Below are 22,970 nucleotides of genomic sequence, written 5' to 3'. Positions count from 1 at the left end.
AATAAAAGGTGTTGAGAAAACTGCATATCTACATACAAAAGAATGAAGCTGGACCCCTACCTCACACCATATATAAAGATTAGCTCAAAATGGATTAAAGACCTAAATGTTATGACTAAAATTATAACTCTTAGAGGAAAACCACCTGGGGAGTTTGGCTGTACTAACTGCTTGCCTCAGGAGCAATGTAAGCCAGGTTTCTTAAAAGTTGCTGGCATTTCACACCTGAGTAGGGCTCAATTAGTGGGGCTTATAGGAAGTTTTATAAGACATGGAAAAACATGTTAACATAAAACTTGTTAATGAAACACATATTAAATCTATTCCATGGACTTTACATCTGCGGTTCTCTTTGGTTTAAACATGTCTCAAGTCACTCAACCCTCAATCTTCATCTCACTAAGCTCCCTGATTTCCATCTCAGCTTAAACACCACTCTCAAGAGTACCTTCCTTGGTCCCAAATATGAGGTGAGACCTAACCTTCACATACTTCATAGCACTGTGAATGTCTTTGCAACACTGGGCGTGTTTATACTGTGATTATTTGTTCGATCTCAGTCTTCCCTGTAGGTGACAAGCTCTGTAAGGGCAGAGGTCAAATCTCTTCATGCAATTGTATCCCCAGTGCCCAGCACAGAGCCTGGAACATGGTGAGTGGTAAATCAATACCTGTGACTGAATCGAATGACTCCTTTCTCTGCCTGCTTGCCTTCTGTTTCCCCAACCCTGAGAACCCCCACCCTGAGAATTCCTGAACCTGCATTCTGCTGATGCAGGGAAGGGGAGGGTTGGCTTTCAGGCCAGAGCAATTCACACCCCACCCTCCCATCTGCTCCTGGGGAAAGAGGTAGAGAAGCCAAGAGTCACCTTGTTGTAGGCCAGGCTAAGGTATCTCAGCTCTGGGAAGGGTGGGGCCAGCGTCTGGTTCCTTGCCTTCAGTGACTTCACAGGAAGAATCTCGAATATGGGCGGAAGTGCACATACCTTAGTCGTCTTAGAAGAAAAAGAGTCAAAGTCAAAGCACCGTGGTGATAAAGAAGTGGACCAACAGACCCTTCCTAGGAAGGGTGGTGGAAAGAATGACCATTCCAGAGGGGCTGGCCCAAAGGAGGCTTCTGGGGTCATAAGGGGGGGATGTCACCAAGGGCCTAGAGTTCTGGCTCCAAGTTCTCTGATGTGACATAGTTAGTTCGTTCTCTTATACCCGAAGTTCCAGTCTCAAGTTCTCTGAAGCCAAAGGATGGCACAGCAGCAGGGCAGACAGCAGAAGCTCCCTGCTCACCTCCCACTTTCTGCCCTATAGTGTTTTATCCTGAACTTGCCCTTCTATACAGTTGGGTTAAGATTTCTCCAGAAAGCAAAAGGGTCGGTGCATGCTCGCATCATTAAGGGGACTCTTCCTGGTGAGGAGACAGAGCAGGAGTGAGCTGAGCCTTGAACTACTGCTCTGATGCACTCATCCAATCCTACAGTGGAGGGTTCTTCATTCCAGGATGAAACAGCAGCTAAGTCCTAGATGACGATCAAGTTGAAAATGGAAGTTGCTGGATTAACTATGCCAAACTCAGTTTACTCACTGATTCCTTGAGTTAGATGGAGCCAAAGGAAGTCACAGGCTCAGATGACTGGCTTCAGATGAACTTGATTCATCTAGGTGCCATTAACTGCTGTGTAATCTTGAGCAAGTCACTTATTTTCACCTGCTCATTCAATGACCGTTTGTGGAGCACCTACTCTGGGCCAAGTATTTTGTTTCTTCCTGGGCTCCACCTTGTACAGCCACAAATGGATGAGTCATGGGTGAGAGTAAAACAAAAACCAGTGATGGTGCTTGGGAACTCTCCTCTCAGGGAAATCGGAATGCAATCTCCCAGAGGCTGGAGGGGAAGGTGGTGGCAGTCTGTTAAGGCATCTCCTCAATTGTGCCATTCCCGATCTGGAGGGAGGCCATGTGAGCCAAAGAAGGTAAGTCAGACTGAAGCACAGAGAAGAAAAAACCAGACAGGCTTGGGAGTTATCTAGCCCTATCCAGGGCCAGGAAGGTCCTGACCTGAGGGCATGACTGGCTCTGCTGGGGTCACAGAGGGCCCTGTCTTAGAGGGGGATGTATTTGATGTTGATAGAGGGGCCACTAAAAGTTCCATCCATTCAAATCACTCTACATTCTCAGATGGCACACAATTGGGACCTGAGCACTAAGCAACCTGCCAATAATCTCTGGCTTCTATGGCCACAAACCCTTCTATCCGTTAGGCACAACTTTATGCAGAGTGACCTGGCTGCTCCTCCCATTCAGACCTGGAGTCTGTATCTCTAATCCTTTGAAACCAGACTGGCTGCTGCACAATAAAGAATTTGTCTGGTCTTTGTCCTGGGTTTTTGGCACTGAGCTTCTAAAACCCTTGGAATCTCTAGAGTGATAGGAATGTCTTTGTTATTCATAACCCCTTGGATCATACCTGAGTTCACACTAATGAGATGACTTAGGATGGGGGCTGGCCATATTATAAAGACAACCATGTGATCAGAGGACTGGGGTTTGAGCCAGCCTGACCTCTGGGGAGGCGAGAGGGGCTAGAGATCAAGTTCAATCATGTAGCTAACGGTTCGATCAATCATGGCTATGCAATGCAACTCCAATGCAAGTCCTGGCCACTGAGGCTCTGGTGAGCTACCTGGCTGGTGAACCCATCAGCTGTGCTGGGAGCGTGTCACACATTCATTCCACAGTGAGAGGGCAAAGAGGTATAGTCAATTTGTAATCAGAAGTATAATGGTCTCCTAAGTTCTGAGTCATTCTAGCAAAGTACTGAACCTGAGGGGATCGTGGCGGCTGTAGAATTTACTGCCATTAAAACAGCCTGGGAACCCCCCACTTGCAAGTAGTGCCTAAAGTGAGGGCAGTCTTGCTGGGGACTCTGCTCTTGTGGGCTCAGGCTAATGCCAGGTGGCTCGCATCAGAGCTGCACTGCAGTATTATACTGGCCTATGACTTGCTTTGACCAACAGAAAATGCCATTGCCTGAATTTCAGAACCTTGCTCTTGGAAGTCTAATGCCACCTTGCTGCAAAGAAGTCCAGGATGGAAAGATAACATAAAGATGACAAGTCCTGCCAGCTGTCTATGAGTCCAGCTCCCAGATAACCTGCTGGCTGCAGGAATGTGCCCTAGCTAAACACCAGTAGAACCACCTAACCAACCCAAATAATTGTGAGAAATAATAAATTGCCATTGTTTGAAGTCAACAACTGTGTTGGCTTGTTAAGTGGCAATAATATAGCAATTGATATAATTTCTCACCCAGTTGTATCTGTGGGGAGGGGATATACTGAGTTGTGACCCAAGGATGCAGGTTGCCTAACTGCATAATGGTACTTCTTACTATAAATGAGTAAGTGAATAAATAGATAAATATTAGTGTGTCAGTCTTCTTGAACTTGTTTAGTGAGCATCTACCCTGAGAAAAAAAGACAGTTTTCTGTGCTGACAAAAATCAAGTGTCTAAGCCTGTGACACCAGGATCAGATCCCAGATGGCAGTGTGTTTGGCCAGGATCACCCTAGCTTTGGGGTGGGGGCTCTTGTTAAGGAACCACTGGGCTTCATCCTAGAGGCGGCCTCAGTTCAATGCCAGCTCGATCACTTGAGGCAGGAATCAGCCCTACTGAGGAACAAGGAAACTGGTCTGTGGGTTGTGTGAGGCCTGGGACCTGTTGACTGAGTCCCCTGCTACATCTTCATAGGCCAGCATAGCGCCTGGCACGTGGTCGGGACTCAGGAAATCCGCGTTCAGTGAATGGGCTTCCTCAGTGTTATATACGCAAATGCCTCTCATGGCTCCATCAATTTATTTTTGTTTACTAAAACTAACGTTCTAATGCAAGGACACAAATATAAAGTAGGCATTTCCTACCTCTGAGGTTGAAAATCCAGGATAAGATGAGAACACGACCTCTGAAATATAAGAGAAAAGAATGGAGATTGGTGAGGGTACTAACAGACCCCCAGGACGCCAGGGTCTGCATCTGCCATCCACTGTGTGCAGCAGACTATCTCCCGGAGGGGGTGCTCCTTGGTCCTAAGCTTCAGTGCTAACTAGGAAGAGGAACTAGCTGTGACATACATTGGGTGATACGCCCTTTGTGCTTGGAACAAAATTCAAACTCCTTGGCCAGGCTTTGGAGGTCCTGCCTGATCTCGCCTCTGCCTACTTCTCCAGTCTTATCTCATGCTACCCTGGCCCTCGCTCACTATATATCAGCCACACTGATCTTCTTCCTGACTTTGTACTATGCAAGCTCTTGTAAGCCTCAGAACTACAGGGCAGTCAGTATTGGTCAGAAGGCAAACCAACTATTTTAGAAGAGAAAAATGTATATAAAAGATATTCTGTTGGAGGATTTGAAAATACTATTTGTTATATTAGTAGAAATAGAATGCGTTAAGACAGTGAATTCAGGAGAGACAAGTGAGGAGGAGGCTGCAGAGTGATTTCATTCTCGAAATCATCAAAGAGGAGCCAATAAAGAGCTGAGTTCAACCTAATAAAGCAAAGCATCTGCTGGGTCTGGATCCTATGCAGGGACCACTCACCTTTGCCCTGACTAATGGGACCCCTTCCACATGTTAATGATATTATATTGAGAAGGTTACATTAAAATGAAATAAGCAATAATATGGGTGGAACACCATGTGGCAAGAACAACTCTGATGACAAGGGTCTGAAAGGAATCTGTGCAAGGTTTGTGCAAGGAAAAAAGTAGGAGTTAGCTAAAGGATGAGCCATGGTCATAAGTGTGGGTGCTAAGCAGTGATCTTCTGGGGAGAGACAGAGAGCCCCCACATCTAGGAAGATGAACTGAGGTACACTCTATCTGAACTCAGGCCTTGGCCCTTCCCACAGTTATAAGAAAGAACTCCAGAAACCAGAACCTGGGTTCTAAGGTTCAGACTGGGAACCATTCAAGAGATGTACAGTCAGGCACTTCCTAATATTTGAGAAAAATTAGCACCATGAAAGAAAGTTATGAAATATAAAAGAAGAACCAGCATCTGAAAAAAAGAGAGGTCATTTAACCAAAAGAATAAAAACTTTAAATAGAATAATTAATGCCTTCTAAGGAATTCATGGCATCTGGTCCCATCACTTCATGGGAAATAGATGGGGAAACAGTGGAAACAGTGTCAGACTTTATTTTTCTGGGCTCCAAAATCACTGCAGATGGTGACTGCAGCCATGAAATTAAAAGACACTTACTCCTTGGAAGAAAAGTTATGACCAACCTAGATAGCATATTCAAAAGCAGAGACACTACTTTGCCAACAAAGGTCCGTCTACTCAAGGCTATGGTTTTTCCAGTGGTCATGTATGGATGTGAGAGTTGGACTGTGAAGATAGCTGAGTGCTGAAGAATTGATGCTTTTGACTCTTGAGAGTCCTTTGGACTGCAAGGAGATCCAACCAGTCCGTTCTGAAGGAGATCAGCCCTGGGTGTTCTTTGGAAGGAATGATGCTGAGGCTGAAACTCCAGTACTTGGGCTATCTTGTGTGAAGAGTTGACTCATTGGAAAAGACTCTGATGCTGGGAGGGATTGGGGGCAAGAGGAGAAGGGGACGACAGAGGATGAGATGGCTGGATGGCATCACTGACTCGATGGACCTGAGTCTGGGTGAACTCTGGGAGTTGGTGATGGCCAGGGAGGCCTGGCGTGCTGCGATTCATGGGGTCGCAAAGAGTCGGACACGACTGAGCGACTGAACTGAACTGAAGGAATTCAAAAGACTATTTCATTTTAAGACAAAATTAGGTCATTATGGAAGAGAAACTGTTACTAATTTTGTGATTTTAAAGTATGATAATCAAATAAAAGTTTCAATAAATGTCTTGTACAGAAGAAAAGGTCCATCTGAGGAGCTAATTCATAAAAGAATGGAATGAAGGATAATAAAAATTTTCCAAGATTAAGGAAACTATCTTGGAAAGAACCAAGTACCTAACAAAATAACAAAAAAGAACCACATACCCAGAAGCACCTTACTCAAATTTCCAAAGGAAAAAAGGGAAATCTTATTCCAGGAAGTAAAAATAGGTTTCCTATAAAGGGATGGGAATCAGATTGGTATCAGACTTCTCATGGCAACAATGGATTTAGAAGGCAATCAAGTAATATCTTCAAAGTTCTCAGGAAAAATTATTTGAAGCCTACAGTTCTCTATTCAGTGAGCTAGCAGTCAAGTATAATGATAAAACAAAGGTAATTTGGGATATTTTATGGGCTGAGAAAAATCTATTATATGCAAACCCTCTTTGAAAGAATCAACTCAAACAGCAAAATGAAAAGCAATACAGCATAGGAAACTATCTTTGTGACCATGAGAAAGGGAGATACTTAAACAAGAACCCAAAGGCATAAGCCATATGATAAAATTGTACCCGTTTGGTGTGATGGACTGAATTGTGTCGTCCCCCATCACCTCCCTAATTCATATGCTGAACTCCTAACTCCCTAGTACCTCAGAATGAGACTGTATTTGGAAACAGCATCTTTAAAAAAGTAACTGAGGTTAATAAGCTCATTAGGATAGACCCTAATTCAATATGAACGTTCTCCTTGTACGAAGAGAAGATTAGGACATAGACAATTCAGACAGAGAGATGACTAAATGAGGATACAGCAAGAAGGCAGCCTTCTATAAGCAAAGAGAGGCTGAAAAAGAAACTAAATCTGCCAACACCTTGATCTTGGACTTCTAGCCTCCAGAACCATGAGAAAATAAATATCTGTGGTTTAAGCCAAACAGTGTGTGGTATTCTGGCAGTCTTAGCAAACTAATATACTTGGGTAAATCAAACTTAAGAATTTCTCTTCAAAATGTCATCTCTACCATCGCAGATGAAATAAACAGTCAAGTGATTACAAAATGAAAGAATAAATTGAAAATATTAAAACTATCAAGGGATACGAAATAGCAATTCATAAAAGTTGAAAACTAAGTAAATGAAGAAATACTTAACATCACCAATATTTATAAAATAGAAATTAAAATAATGAAATATCACTTTATACCCACCAAAATAACAAAACTTAGAACAATTAAAAAGCTTGGAAATATCAAGTGCAGGCAAGGTTGTAAGGAAACAGGAGCTCTGATGTTCTTTAAGTATGAGTGTATATACCAGAGCCAGCATTTTGAAGAACGATCAGGTGGCACTTATTTAAACTATGTATACATATATTCTGTGATCCAACAAACTCACTCCTAGGTAAATATTCCAGAAAAATTCTGGCCAGGGGTATATGCGAGAAACATACACAAGGTTAGGTGGTGTAGGTGTCCATTAGCAAAGGAATAGATGAATAAAGTGTGGTTAGAGCACAGTGTGGAATATTATGCATTAGATAAAAGGAAGAACTGGATGGGCATATAGCAATAAGAAAAACCTTAAAAAGAGGGCTGAGTGGAAAAAAAAAATTAAGTAACAGAATGGGCTCAACAGCATATTACCATTATGTAAACTAAAAACACATTACACACAAACTAATATATTTTACGAAGATATATCCATATATCCAGGAAAATATATTCAGCACAAAAACAGATACTTACATGAAAATGGGAAATGGTAGGAGGGATTAAGAATGAAGGAGAAAAAATAGGGGAAGGGAAACTTTATAAAGACTAATGATTAAAGTGCTGGGCTTCTCTGGTGGTCCAGTGGTTAAGAATGCACCTTGCAACACAGGGGACACGAGTTCAATCCCTGGTCTGGGAGGATCCCACATGCCTGGAGCAACTAAGCCTGAGTGCCACAACTATTGAGCCCGTACTCTGCAGCATGAGAAGCTACCACAATAAGAAGCCCACATACCACAACTAGAGAAGAGCCCATATGTAGCCATGAAGACCCAGCAATCCCACTACTGGGCATGTACCCTGAGAAAACCATAATTGAAAAAGACACATATATCCCAATGTTCAGGTTTTCCAGTTGGCTCAGTGGTAAAGAATCCATCTGCAAGTGATTAAAGAATTGAACCAAAGGAGATGCAGGTTTGATCCCTGGGTTGGAAGATCCCCAGAAGAAGGAAGTGTCAACCCACTCCTGTATGCTTTGCCTGGGAAATTCTATGGACAAAGAAGCCTGACAAGCTACAGTCCATGGGGTCGCAGTCAGATAAGACTTAGAGACTAAAACAAACACACACACTGCACTATTTACAATAGCCAGGACATAGAAGCAACCTACAGGTCCATCAACAGATGAATGGATAAAACAGTTGTAGTACATATATACAATAGAATATTACTCAGCCATAAAAAGGAACAAGTTTGAGTCAGTTCTAGTGAGAGGTGGATGAACACAGAGCCTGTTACACAGAATAAAGTAAGTCAGAAAGAGAAAAACAAATATCACATATTAACACAGACACATATATATATAATATAGAAAAATATTACTGATGAATCTATTTGCAGGGCAGGAATAGAATGCAGACATACAGAATAGATGTGTTGACTCAAATCAATGTGATACATGAAGAAATGACAATAACCACAAGATCACCTCAATAGATGCAGAAAAAGCATTTGATAAAATTCAACATTCATTCATGATAAAAAAAATAACTCTTGCCAAAGTGGGTACAGAGAGAACATATCTCAACATAATTAAAGCTATTTATGACAAACTACAGCCAACATAATACTCAACTTTGAAAAGCTGAAATCTTTTCAGCTAAAATCTAGAACAAGACAAGGACTCCCACTCTTACCACTTCTATTCAACAGGGTATTGGAAGTCCTAGCCACAGCAATCAGACAAGAAAAAGAAATACAAGGTATCTAAACTGAAAGGGAAGAGGTAAAATTGTCATATATGCAGATAACATTATACTATATATATATAAAACCCTAAAGACTCCACACAAAACTACTAGAGTTGATAAATGAGTTCAGCAGGGTAGTAGGACACAAGATTAACATATAGCAGACTTCCCTGGTGGCTCAGTGGTAAAAATTCCACCTGCCAATGCAGGAGACACAGGTTTGATCTTGATCTGGGAAGCTCCCATATGCCACAGAGCAACTAAGCCCATTCACCACAGCTATTGAGCCTGTGCTCTAGAGTCTGGGAGCCTCAACTATTGAGCCCAGGTGCCGCAACTACTGAAGCCTGAGCACCCTAGAGCCCATGTTCTGCAACAAGAGAAGTCACTGCAATGAGAGCCTGTGCACCACAACTAGAGAATGGCCCCTGCTTGCCAAAACTAGAGAAAAGCTCATGCAGCAATGAAGACCTAGCACAGCCATAAATAAATAAATAAAATTTAAAAAACAATTAACATACAGAAACCACTTGTAGTTCTTTACACTAACAAAGAAATAGAGAAAGTAAAAAAAATTCCTTTTAAAATTGACATCAAAAAGAATAAAATACTTAGGAATAAACCTGACCAAGGAGGTGAAGGACTTATATTGAGAACTGTAAAACATTGATAAAGGAAATGAAGATGATTTAAAGAAATAGTAAGATATACCATAGATTGATCAGAAGAATTAATATTATTAAAATGGCTACACTATCCAAAGTAATCTACAGTTTAATGCAATCAATTTACCCGTGACATTTTTTACAGAACTAGAACATTCCTTTATTTCTCCAAAGAAGACATACAAATGGCCAACAGGCACATGAAAAGATGCTCAACATTGCTAATCACTGGACAAATGCAAATCGAAACTACAATGAAGTATCACCTCACACAGATCAGAAGGACCATCAACGAAAAGTCTACAAATAATAAACGTAGGAGCAGGTGTGGAGAAAAGGGAACCCTTGTACACTGCTAGTGGCATGTAAATTGATGAAGCTGCTATGGAAAACAGTATGGAGGTTGTTTAAAAAACTAAAAATAGAGTTACCATATGATTCAGCAACCCCATTCTGGGCATATACCCAGAAAAGATGAAAACACTAATTTCAAAGAAAACATGTAACTCCACCATGTTCACAGCAGCACTATATATGACAGCCACTACACGGAAGCAACCTAAGTGTCAATCAGTAGATGAATGGATAAAGCAGATGTGATACACACACAATGGAATATTACTCAGCCATAAAAGAGTGAAATAATACCATTTGCAGCAACATGCAAGAGATTATCACACTAAGTGAAGTCATACAGAGAAAGACAGATAGCATATGATATCATTTATATGTAGAACTTAAAAAATAGTACAAATGAACTTATTTATGAAACAGAAAAACTCACACAGAAAACAAACTTATGGTTACCAAAGGGGAAGAAAGAGGAAGCATAATTAGGAGTATGGAATCAACAGATGCATACCACTATATATAAAATAGATAAACAACAAGGATTTACTGTATAGTACAGGGAACTATTTTCAAAATCTTGTAATAAATGACAGTAGAAAAGAATCGAAAAAATATAAACATATACATATAAATGTATAACTGAATCACTCAGCTGTATACCTCAAACTAAAAAGCTTCTGCACAGCAAAGGGAACCATAAACAAAATGAAAGTACAACCTAATGAGGGGGAGAAAATATTTTTAATTACTGTATCTGGACAAGGGATTCCTATCCAAAAAGTAATTTTTTAAAAACTCAAAACTCAATAGCAAAAAAATTATCAAAGAGGATATGAATAGATATCCTTCCAAAGAAGACATGCAAATAGACAAGCAAGGAAGGACAAGCAAGCAGGCCCAGGATGGAGAAGAGAGGATGGAAGGAGCCTGAGTCCCTTGAGAATGCCAATGCACCCCAGAATTAACCATCACTGGAAAGCCTTACTTCTAGCCTCTTACTATTTGAGATAAAAAATTAAAAAAAATACACTTATAGCTGGGTTGTAAAAACATCTTGACTGACAGAACAAGTAGGAAGTTACTGAAATATTTCATGTGAGACCACAATCTCCCCAGACCCAGCAGTTGAGAAGCAGGAGCTCCCCAGGGAGCCATAGACTTTGAGAATCAATTCTTAGAAGCTTATTCACACCATGGGTCAAGAGTCTCTTTAAGAAGGGGTATCACTAACCTGTCCGGTCAACATCCTTTTTCATGGGCAGTATAGTATAATCCGGCTGGTCATCTGAGGCCTCATATATCCATGACTTGGACTGCAGCATGGACTGGGGCTGTTTCCGGGAACTCCCCCTGCCTCCAACCCAATCTCCAGACCCATCTCGGAGCTGAACCTGCTGTAGGTACGGGATCCGGAAAATCCTGTTTTGGTCCAGGCTTAACTTCTTCAGTCTTCAATTAAGGAAAGTGAATACAGAATCACAGCAGTAATGATACCTCAGGGGCATTTACCAAGCAACTTTAGGGAACGAACATGGAATCAGTCTTGGACACTTATTCCTCCTCTGTGACCTTGAGCCAATGACTTACCCTCTCTGGGTCTCAATATCCCTACCTCTAAAATGGGGGTAGCATTTATTAACCTTTTGAGGTTCTTGTAAGGATTGACAAAATATGTAAATAATGTAGTGAACTTTGTGTACTACTTTGTGTACTGAACACAAAATAGTGTTCAGTAAATGGCATTTGAACCCCAAGTAAAATTTCCAGAGATCTAAAACTTAATCATTTAAAGGCCAGCATTTCATTGCTTTAACCAAATATAGTCAGGCCTCCACAATTATGAGTTCTATGTTGGTTGAATCTCTGGATGTATAGAGGGCCATCTATAGATGGAGCTCAGAGTTTAACTTATCTGATTCTCACTCTTTTTTCTTTTATTCCATCTCCTCTCTTAGGGTTAGGATCCCTCTTCTGATAACATCTCATCCTAATCTCCTCTTTGCTGCTTCTAAACCAATCATGCGATCAGAAATATCTTTACCAATGCCCTGCTTTTTTGGCTCAAGCTAAAGCTCAGAGGGGAGATGACTTACCCATGGCCACACAGCTGAGATAAGTGGAGGAACTGGGATTTAAAGCCAGGCCTTTTGGCTTCCAGAGCAGTACTCAAGGTGTGAGCAAGGATAGGGGTTACAGAGGGCCCTGCAGAGAGAGGCTTTTAGCTTTACCTCTTGAGCCCGGCCAGGCTGACAAAACAGTTGGGGTTGGAGAGTTTGTTGTCATCCAGCATTAGTGTCTCCAGCGCTGGGAACCTCAGGATGTACCTCTTGGTGGTCAGCGATGTGACAGATGCCTCCCTGTGTGCACAAAGACCTGCAGTCATGATCAAGCACACGGGACAAGCTCCATCATTCCCAGGAAGAAACAGAGGATAGGGAATCAATCAAGAGACCTAATCAGGGGATTTCTCTCATGGTCTAGTGGTTAAGACTCCAGCCTTCTGAAGCAAGGAGACATGGGTTCAATCCCTGGTCTGAAACCAAGATTTGAAACTTGGTTTCAAGATTTGAAACCAAGTCTGAAACTGTGTGGCGTAGCCCCCTCCCACCAAAAAAAAAGAAGCCTAACCACCTTGGAAATTTCTCTAGTGCCCAAGAATGGTTTCTGCAGACAGAGGTACCAGGAAGTGTAATCCCATCTCCAACTGACCCCTTCCCCAAACCCCACTCACATATCCAATCTTTCGTTTGGAGAAAGGTTGCACATATCCACTGATGGACTCAGCGAGACCAAGTTGGGGCAGGATGGAGAGGCATTAGTAATGTTCATGGAAGATACCAGGGTGGCAAAATTAGGGGAAACATTCTACAGGAAGAACACTGCACAATCTGGGGTCAGGGAAGACTCCCAAGTATGTTGTGTCATCCCAAGAACTGGTAACCACAGAAGCACTTGGAAATAGTGACCCTGGCAGAGGCCAAGTCAGGTAAGATAAGACAGATGAAGGGCACCACTCCTGGCCGCACTGAGGCTCTCCTCTAAATGCCTTTGTAGAGTGCACACATCAGTATGGAACTGAGAAGCCTTTTCTTAAATTCAAATTCTGAGGATTTTCAGAAACACTTGAGAGTGGGATTTAACAGGCTGAGGTCCTGAATCACACACGTGGGGTGGGAAGTGGTGGTATTTGGGTACCACCATCAACGTGACCTCATTTGTGTCACCATGTGGATGAGGCTTAGGTAATTATTTCCAAGCACATGAGAGAGAGATGACTCACGCTGTGTTTTCATGCCTCCCTCCAACCCCATCCTCTCTATACACAAAAACAAACACATAGGGATACCTGGTCACACGCACACATACACATACGTGAATCACAGGCCTACAATAAGAGGACTGGAAAGTAGCCTTTCTCCTGACCCTACTGCATTCCTGACACTGTGTTGTTTTATATCTGTCATCTCAGAGGAGCACTGGGAAGGACAGGTGTGATCTATCTCTTTTTCAGATGAAGAAATTCGAACTTAAGAGTCACTTGCCCAGAATCTCATAGTCAGAAAGTGGTAGAGCTCCAATTCGATTCCAAACCCCAGGCCCTTTCCACTACAGCGCCCACCTCGCACATCACATCTTCAAGCCCTATGTGAATTAAAGGGTGGGGAAGTGGAAGGTAGCTAGCTGCTGGCTGGGTGAGAGAGAGGCTGACAAAGGTAGACAGTGAGTTCAAAAGCCCAAAAGGACTGTTAACAGTTCACCTAAAGGCAGGAATATTTCAAAGGTGAATTTAAAGACAGCATACAGCCAGTTGTGCACTCATTCATTCATTCACACTCAAGAATTTTTTTACACATATTTGTGGAGCCAGGCACAGGGAATACAAGGAGAAAAAGAGCACATTCCCCTCTCAAAGCTCTTATAGTCTCGTGGAAGAGACAGATGCTCAGCACACAGTGAGACCAATACTAGAGCAGAGGCAGGCACAAAACTTGATGGGAGTCACCCAACTCAGGTTGGGGGAGCCCAGGGAAGGCAATGCTTAAGCTAGACCATGAAGACAGAAAAGGAGAGAGCTCCCTGCTGGTCCAGTGGTTAGGACTGCTGGCTTTCACTGCTGAGGGCCTGGGTTCAATCCCTAGTTGGGGAACTAAAATCCCACAAGCCATGAGGCATGGCCAAAGGAAAAAAAGGAGAGAGAATTTGCTATTTTCTTAAGAACTGTGAGCTAAGGAGAGGAACAGGAAGACAAATCATTGTTTTGTGGCTGCAGCTGTAGTATTTTTAGGAGCTCTGGCTGGTCATGTGCCTCAACATGGGGCTCAGAGAAACACAGGCACGCACCTGTGGACAAACGGGGTGAGTCACTGAGAGGAGCAGGCCTGAGAGCTGACAGATAGAACTTCCGGGGTGCTCCACAATGCTCAGGACTGATACTCAGCATGGCCCCAGGCCTGAGTGTTAGATGCTTCGTTGTTTTTACAATAAATTCTTCCTTTTTTGTTACTCTAATAGTGATGGATTTCTGTAGATTATAATCATGATAATTCTGACTAAAAGGAGGAAGGGGTCAGATACTGTTTCCAAAAGAGCCCTGGCAAGGTGAGGGGCAAGAGGCTTGAAATCCAAAGACCAGAGACACTCAACAAAGCATGAAGGAAGCCTTTAGCTCCTGGTATTCTTCAGGGTCACAGATCACTCTCTTCCTCTTCCTGATTCACACAGTGAATTTTTAATCTACCTGAAAGCAATTATAGGATGGTGCACAGAAGCTCTGTTGATCTATAGTTAATTGGCCAATCTTTATTTTACTCCAGTGAAATATGAAACAGCTAAGAAGTAAGACTTCAAAAAATTCCTCTTAAGCTCCATAATAAAAAAGCTAGCTCTGACCTGTCTCTTGTGAAAAGTCACACTACTTTGCCTTTTCAAAGTTCAGCTCCAATTATAACATAGAGGAGTTTCATTTTGTCTCTAAAACACATGCCTTGAAATAGGGGGGCCATCAATATGTAGGTGAGGAAGACAAGATGCAAAGCTTCATAGGAAAGCATCAGACTCTCCCGCTGAGCCCTTCCCACAGCAGTTTTGGGAGAAGAGTTCTTTGAAGTGGCAGGAGTCCATCAGTAATGAAGAAACCGAGATTTCCAGCTGTAGTGCTATTTTTATTATAGCTTCTCTTGGCAAAGGGAAGTGATACCATTTAAAATCTGGTAGCTTTAATGGAATTGTTTAGAAGGTAAGAGTCTGCCCCGGTGGTTGGGTTCCCATTCAGGAATGGGAATTCGAGTACCATATTGGAAAAAGCATGGGAGTGGGGATCAGGAGCCCTGGGCTCTGGTTCTGCTGTCACTGCTGCTTTGCTTGTTGTGTCGTTTCTAGATTCAAGCATCTCTGGGCCTAGTTGGTTGTGAGAGGTGAGGAAGAAAAGAATTCAGGCTGATGACCATGTTTCTAGCCTGGACAACTGCACAGCAGATGAAGAGCAGTGCCCATCAATGAGGCCAGAGAAGGAGGAGATGCTGGCATGGGCATGTGTCTGATGAGTTTGATACGATAAGTAGGATACATGGGTGTATAGTTCAGATGACAAAAGTGAAGTAGAGAAATAACGTAAGACTTGGGAAGGGATGAGAACACTAAGAAAGACTAAAGATCAAGAAAAACAGTGGGTTGAGAGTGGACGATGGGGGACCAAGATTTAAGAGATTAGCAGAAAAGGGGAATCGACAAAGCATACTGAGTGTGGACATACGTGTGGGAAGAAAATGACAATTATACTTGTCTGAAGCTGCATTGCTTTCAAAGCATAAATATTTCAGTTGATACTCTGATGTAAACAGGAGTATATTTATTCTCTCTTTCTTATATGTAAAGAAATAGGAAGTACAGGGTGCTGAAGACTTGTCTTACTTCATGTAATAAGACTTTCCACTGGAAACAACTAGAACGATGAATAAAGTATATATATATATTTTTTAAAAGACCTATCATTTAGACCTACGGCATGATCCAGCAATCCCACTCCTGGACATATATCTAGCGAGGACCATACTTTGAAAAGATACACACACCCCTGTTCACTGCAGCACTATTTACAATAGCCAGGACATGGAAGCAACCTAAATGCCCATCAAAGAGGAATGGAAAAAGAAGATGGGGTACATATAAACACACAATAGAGTACTGCTGCTGCTGCTGCTGGTGCTAAGTCGCATCAGTCATGTCTGACTCTGTGCGACCCCATAGACAGCAGCCCACCAGGCTCCCCTGTCCCTGGGATTCTCCAGGCAAGAACACTGGAGTGGGTTGCCGTTTCCTTCTCCAATGCATGAAAGTGAAAAGTGAAAGTGAAGTCACTCAGTCATGTCTGACTCTTCACGACTCCGTAGACTGTAGCCTACCAGGCTCCTCCGTCCATGGGATTTTCCAGGCAAGAGTACTGGAGTGGGTTGCCATTGCCTTCTCCACAATAGAGTATTACTCAGCCATAAAAAAGAATGAAATAGTGCCATTTGCAGCAACATAGATGGACCTAAAGATTGTCATAATGAGTGAAGTAAGTCAGAGAAAGATAAACATTATGTGATATTGCTTATATGTGGAATCTACAAAATGGTACAAATGAACTTATTTATGAAACAGAAATAAGAGTCACAGATGGAGAAAACAAACTTATGGTTACCAGGGAGGAAAGGAGGAGGGAGGGATAAATTGGGAGATTGGGACTGACATACACACTATTATATATAAAACAGATTAACTAATAAGGACCTACAGTATAGCACAGGGGACTCTCTACTCAATACTCTGTAATGACCTATATGGGAAAAGAATCTAAGAAAGAGTAGATATATGTATATGTATAAGTGATTAACTTTTCTGTACACCTGAAATGAACACAACATAAATCAACTATATTCCAATAAAATTTTTTTTAGAAAAACAAATAAAAAGATGTAAGAGATGCAAAGACAGTCAAGTACTGTGCCAAAATCTAAAACTCCAGAGACAGGAATTTCCCTGGAGGTCCAGTGTTAAGACTTCACCTTGCAATGCAGGGGGTGCGGGTTTCATCTCTGGTTAGGGAGCTAAGATCTCATAGGCCTTGCAGCCAGAAAACCAAAACAAACAACAGAAGTAATACTGTAACAAGTTCAATAAAGATTTTTTAAATGGTCCACATTAAAAAAAAATCTTAAAAAAAATAAAAATAAAACTCCAGAGATAGAAACCAGGCATAAAAAGCTACTTTTGCCATAAGGATATTTGCTGATGTTATTGAAAGAGAAGGTGGGGCATATAATTGGAGGTCCTCACTTGAATCTGGGATCCTAAAAAAAGGTACCCTCAGAACCAGAACTAAGCCCATTCTTCTCATCCCCAAACCACGGGAAAACTCTTGGAGTGAACAGAGAAGGGGAAGGTGGAGGGCAAGCTGGTCTTCCTGAAAAACTCCAGCTGATATTTGTATCACTGGAGTGGTTCATAAAATAGCCAGCTAGTTTATTTAGTTTAAAATGGTTCCATACCAGGCACCTAGGCACCTGGCCAAAATAAATGGAAAGGCTTATGGTCCTGCAGACTAAATACCATGAGCCAACTCTCTCCCAAGTATAAACTATAAAATCCAGACTATATATATATAAAAGACAATCTTCTTTAGGGCATCTGGGAACTAATAAGCTGTGAAAAGTTAGGGCACCAAGATTTGGAAGAAGGAGAAAACTTGAAGGGATTCATGTAACATTTGGGGCCACTTTTCGCCTAGGGCTCTCTGCTGACTCCAGAAGTGGCTGAGAAGCTAAGCAGAGATTCTGACAACCTTGCTAGTCCAGGAGGCCAAAAACTGGAGTCCAGAGTATGTCGCAGAAAGGGAGCCCCAATCAACTGCCCCTGTTTTAAGTTAGGGCAGTGCAGGACTAAATCCAAAGAGGAAGTGTGAACTAGAAAACTGTGATCCTTGCAGGGACTGAAGACTAGCTTCAAACAACTTCAATTTCTGTAAATAAATTAAGCTGATTTGGAGTTATTGGTGACCTATATAGCCAAAAGAACTCTAGATGTGGTGAGGAAAAAAAGTGATTTGAGTTGCCCACAGCGGGAGTCATGGTTTCTCATTCAGTTCCTGACTATCTACATTTAAATTAAAACTGCTGCTGCTGCTGCTGCTGCTAAGTCGCTTCAGTCGTGTCTGACTCTGTGCGACCCCATAGACGGCAGCCCACCAGGCCCCGCTGTCCCTGGGATTCTCCAGGCAAGAACACTGGAGTGGGTTGCCATTTCCTCCTCCAATGCATGAAAGTGAAAAGTGAAAGTGAAGTTGCTCAGTCGTGTCCAACTCTTAGCGACCCCATGGATTGTAGCCTACCAGGCTCCTCCGTCCATGGGAATCAAACTTTAATAAAATGAAATATTCAGCTCCTCAGTCACACTAACCACATTTCAAGTGCTCAATATGACTAGTGGCTACCATATTGGACAATGTGGATATAGAACATTTCCAACAATATAGAGAATGCTAATGAATGCTTTCAAACATAACTAGAAAATATCTGCAAATTGGTGCTAAGTCTGGGGTACGAAAGGCACAGTGGTCCATACCAGAAAGTGGGTGAGTGTGACGATTCAAAGGAAGAATGGAAATTTAGCCTGTGAAGGGACCTGGTAAACTCACAAACTTACTTTGTGGTTATCTCCCCAGTTCTTACATCATTAGAAAAGATGCACTAAGCCACTGACAAAATAACCACACTTTTTTTACTGACCAATAACATGAGGGCCATTATGATAGGAAGGGCCAAACTGAAGCTCTAGGAATTTTGCTTCCAAAACAGTAAATCAAAGATAATTCCACATCTCTGAGGTAACTGCAGAGATTACTGCAAACACTAAAGACTGGAAAGGTAGAAGGATGATGAGTCCTATAACATCCCTGTTTATTTGACTTGTGCAGAAGACAGGTCTCAAAGAATGACTGTAAATTACTCAATCACATGGTGATTCCAATTTCAGCCACTGTTCCCTATGTGAACTCTTCTTACTGTAGCACATCAACATAGCCCCTAGCACTTGTGATACAGCTACGGATCTTCCAGATGTTACTTTCTCTTTATTAATGAACAAGAACTACCAGAGGCAGTCTGCTTTCACCTGACAGGGACAGCAGTATACCTTTGTTCTCTTCCCTGGGGGCTACATTAACTCTTTAGCTCTATCATAACCTAATCCATGGAAATCCTGATTATTTTGGTATTCCACAGAACACTATGTTGATTAGAGCTAATGGGCAGGAAATTCAAATACTTTAGATGCATCAGTATGGATTGTGCCACAGGATGGAGGTAGATCTTACAAAAATTCAAGAAACTGACACCGTGATGAATGTTCTTGATGTCCAGGTATCTGGAGCATGTTGGAATATACCTCCAATGTGAAAGACATCTTTCACTGCCTTCTACTAAGAAAAAGTTACAAAGCTTTGTTGGCTTTTTTTTTAATTTGGGCAGCCACACATAAAACATTTGTGCTGTTCTGATCCATTTACTGAGGCTGCTAGTTTTGTGTGGGAAGAGCAAGGCAAGGCTCTGCAACAGGTCCAATTGCCATGCAAGTTGCTCTCTGGGCATTATGTCATTTACCAAGGGTATCGGGTGTTATGACTCAGCAGGTCCAACTGTGTTCTGTCTAAGGCTGTATAGACAGGGTTACCATATATCCTGGTTTTCAAGGACAGTTTGAATTTTCACCTGTTATCGCCAAATAATTAATAGTGATGCTTTTCCCTCTCAACGATGTTCCTGGTTTGCATGATAAATAGAGTGAATGGTCACTCACTCTATGAATAGAGCCTTTTTAAGGCATCAATTACAGAATCATATTTTGAGCAAAGTTATGCTCTGTTCTTCATGTAACTATTTTCCTTTTGAAAGACAGCTTCTAGCTTACTCCTGCATATTGGTAGAGACTGAACACCTGACCATGGGACACTAAGGTGACCACATTTCCTGAGCTGTCCATCATGACCTGAATGTTCTGAACTCCCTCAGCACATGAAAATAACATTGGAGATCAGCTCAAGCAAATCTGGAAAGTTGAATGAATTAACATTGCTTAGATTTCTATGATGCCTACTCCTGCTGAACTGTTTCTTCTCCGTCAACCCATAACTAATGTCCTATGACCACTGGGTGTAGGAGAACAATATGCAACTGGATTTACAAATGATTTTGCATGATATGCTGATAGTAACCAAAACCAGACTGTTGCAGGGTTATAACTCCATACAAAGGTGGCTCTGAAAAGACAAGGGAGGAGAAATCCTCCCAAGAGATAAAACCCAGAACAATAGATCTGACTGTTCATTTTCCTTGGTTGGTGAGATAGCCAAAAGTGCAGGTCTATGCTGATTCATGGGCAGTGGTTTAGCTGATGAGTCAAAGCTTGGAAACCATAATGTAAAACTGCTGATAGGGAGGACTGAGAGAGAATTATGTGAATGGACCTCTCAGAATGAATAGGATGAGAATTATTTGTATCTCGTGTGAATTCTCGCAAAGACTATCCACTTCAGATAAGACTCTCAATGATCACGTGAACAAGATGACCCATTCCATGAATATCAGTTAGATACCCTGCTACTTGCAAAATGGCCTTGGCAGCAGGGAAGAAGGCTATATACTTCCCCTCCACAAAGTTCATTTGGCTACCAGTCCTGTTGAACACCCAACCTGCCAATAACAGAGGCTGATGCTGAGTTGCTAACAGGCACCATTTCTAGGAGGATTAGCCAACCATCCAGTAGAAGGATGACTAGTGTGGACATTTACTTTCATAAAAGGAGCAGTGATTTTTTTTTCTTACTGAAATATGTATGTATTTGAGACATGGATTTTCCCTGCCTAACCACAGTGTTCTGCCAAGCATCACAATCTGTGGATTTGCAGAATGTCTTATTCATTATTTAAATAGAACACATAACATTGCTTTTAACCATGGAACACATTTCATTGCAAAGAAGTACAATAATGGACTCAAGGACATGGAGTTTAATGTTTTGCCATGTACTCCATCACACAGAAGTAGCTGACCTAATAGAATTGTAAAACAGTCTTCTGACAACTTATTTATTCCACTAGCTAGGAGACTACCCACTGTGAGGTTGGATGCTGCCTTACAGGATGGAGTGTCACATAAACTAGCAACTAAAACTAATTCTGTTTTTCTCACATCGGATCATAAGGGCCTAGGAATGAATGAATGAAAATGAAAGCAGCTCCTCTTACAATTTGTTTCTAATTCCTGCAGCTCTGAGTTCTTAAGTTAGAGCTCTGAGTTTCCTTGGGAGGAATACTTTTACAGGGGACACAAAAATAGTTCGACTTAACTGGAAGTTAAGTTTACTACTGGCCTCTTGGGTTCTTTATTCCACTGAACCAACAGGCAGGGAAAGAGGGGTTTATTATATTGGCTAGGTGATTGATACCAATTATCAGAAGTATGATTGCTGCTCTACCTTGAGGGCAAAAAGGAATATCTTTGGAATCCAAAGAATTATCTGGTATTCCTCTTAAAAGCGTCATGTCCATTAGTCAAAGTTGATGGAATTTCTGCAAGACGAACAGAGTTCTGGAGTGGGATGATTGTGACAGTTGCCCAGCAGTGTGAATGTGCTTAATGTTGCTGAACGGTACACTTAAAATGGTTAAGACAGAAAGGCTTCTGATAGGGAAAGCGGACAGTCTGAGGTAGCCCTTGGAATATGTACAGAAGCAACATAGAAGAGAAAGTAATGGTCATAAACCTGCTCTCTGGAGTCCGATGGATTTGGTTCAAATTCTGCCTCTGCGACTTGGCTTTGTAACTCTGGTTGAGTTATTTAATTTACCTGTGCCTCAATTTCCTCATCTATAAAATGAGGGTGATGATAATAGGACACTTACCTCATAGGGTTGTGAGGATTAAACGAGTTAGTATATATTAAGAGTGTCAGAATAGTATCTGACACATAGTAAGCATTACACATGTATTACTATTATTAAGAAAGAAAGGGCCAGTACATTCTGGCCAGAAGGCACAGCCTCAGCAAATGTGCAGAATGGAAATATGCAAAGCTTATTTAGAGGGTTCATGAAGAGGAATAGTCTGGCAAGAGCAATAGCCACAACTTACGAATGAGCAATCAGAGGAAAGGACAGTGACATGCAGACACCCGTGTCACTCCCTACTGGGGAGGGGTGTGGACTCCCTAGCTGAGGCCTCCCCAACTCTTGGGGCTTTGCTTCTACCGGTATCTTTACTGGGAGCTTTAGTAGGTGGCATTCTCCCGGCTTTGAACACTCACAGTCTTTCCTTACAGCCCTTTAGAACTGCTTTGGACTATTTGTTTGGATACTTGTACTCAGGGACTTACTGCTCTGCAACAGCCAAACTGGGTGGCAGAGAGGTGAGGCCGTTGCCTGTGAGGAGCAGGACACGGAGGTGTGGCAGAATCCCCAGGTCACAGATGGCCTCCGCCGTCAGGCTGTTGAAGGAAAGGTCCAGGAACTATGGTGCAAAGTTAGAAGACAGAGAAACAGAAGCACTCCTCGTGACAATCATGCCCATACATGAGGTGGGAGGTGGCTACTTTTTTTTTTTAACTTTCCAGGGGGCCCATCAACCAGACTAAAACCCTCCTGACTCTCTGAATTAACATTCAAGGTCTACAAGAGTTACTTCCCAACCAGTTCCAGCCTTTGCTCCCATATTGCAAGCTTTTGCTTATCTTGTGGTGCTAGCCAAAGTGACTCCTCCCTATTCCTTGCCCCATCCCATCCAGAGATCTTTGCTTGAGCTTTTCACTCAGAAATGCCCTCTATGTATCAAAATCCAAGCCCTAAAAGGCCAGCTCAAAAGCTTCCTCCTTCTGAAAGCTTTTTTCATTCCCAGCCAGATGGACTCTCTCCCTCCTCTGACTTTGAGTGCTTTATCTAGACTGCTTCCAGGGTATTTCTCATAGTCAGCCAGGTAACTGTGATAACGGGATATAAGGCTGAGGACTAGAGATTTTGGTGCATGGATGTGCCAAGCAAGCAGGTCCTGGTGCACAGCGGTAGGCTAAGCTATAAACTCTCTGAGGTGAAGC

The 22,970-nt window shown here is 42.1% G+C and overlaps 1 protein-coding gene across 3 annotated transcripts in view; it reads right to left on the bottom strand.

Annotated features, from left to right (window-relative positions):
• The window catches only part of XRRA1 (X-ray radiation resistance associated 1), a 66,143-nt gene that overhangs the window by 13,307 nt on the left and 29,866 nt on the right, over nucleotides 1–22,970 (bottom strand). For 2 of the 3 annotated variants that reach the window (XM_025266423.3, XM_025266422.3), the window contains exons 8-12: nucleotides 22,257–22,390; nucleotides 12,076–12,204; nucleotides 11,079–11,296; nucleotides 3,916–3,956; nucleotides 870–995 (exon numbers count right to left, since the gene is read on the bottom strand). In XM_025266423.3, the coding sequence (XP_025122208.3) occupies nucleotides 870–995; nucleotides 3,916–3,956; nucleotides 11,079–11,296; nucleotides 12,076–12,204; nucleotides 22,257–22,390 (648 nt within the window). The remainder of the gene's footprint in view (nucleotides 1–869; nucleotides 996–3,915; nucleotides 3,957–11,078; nucleotides 11,297–12,075; nucleotides 12,205–22,256; nucleotides 22,391–22,970) is intronic. The other variant, XM_044929373.2, reaches the window with a different exon arrangement.

This window comes from Bubalus bubalis, chromosome 16 (genome assembly GCF_019923935.1).
Source record: "Bubalus bubalis isolate 160015118507 breed Murrah chromosome 16, NDDB_SH_1, whole genome shotgun sequence".
In the NCBI taxonomy this organism is placed as follows: Eukaryota; Metazoa; Chordata; class Mammalia; order Artiodactyla; family Bovidae; genus Bubalus; species Bubalus bubalis.
This window is presented reverse-complemented; position numbering and strand designations above follow the sequence as displayed.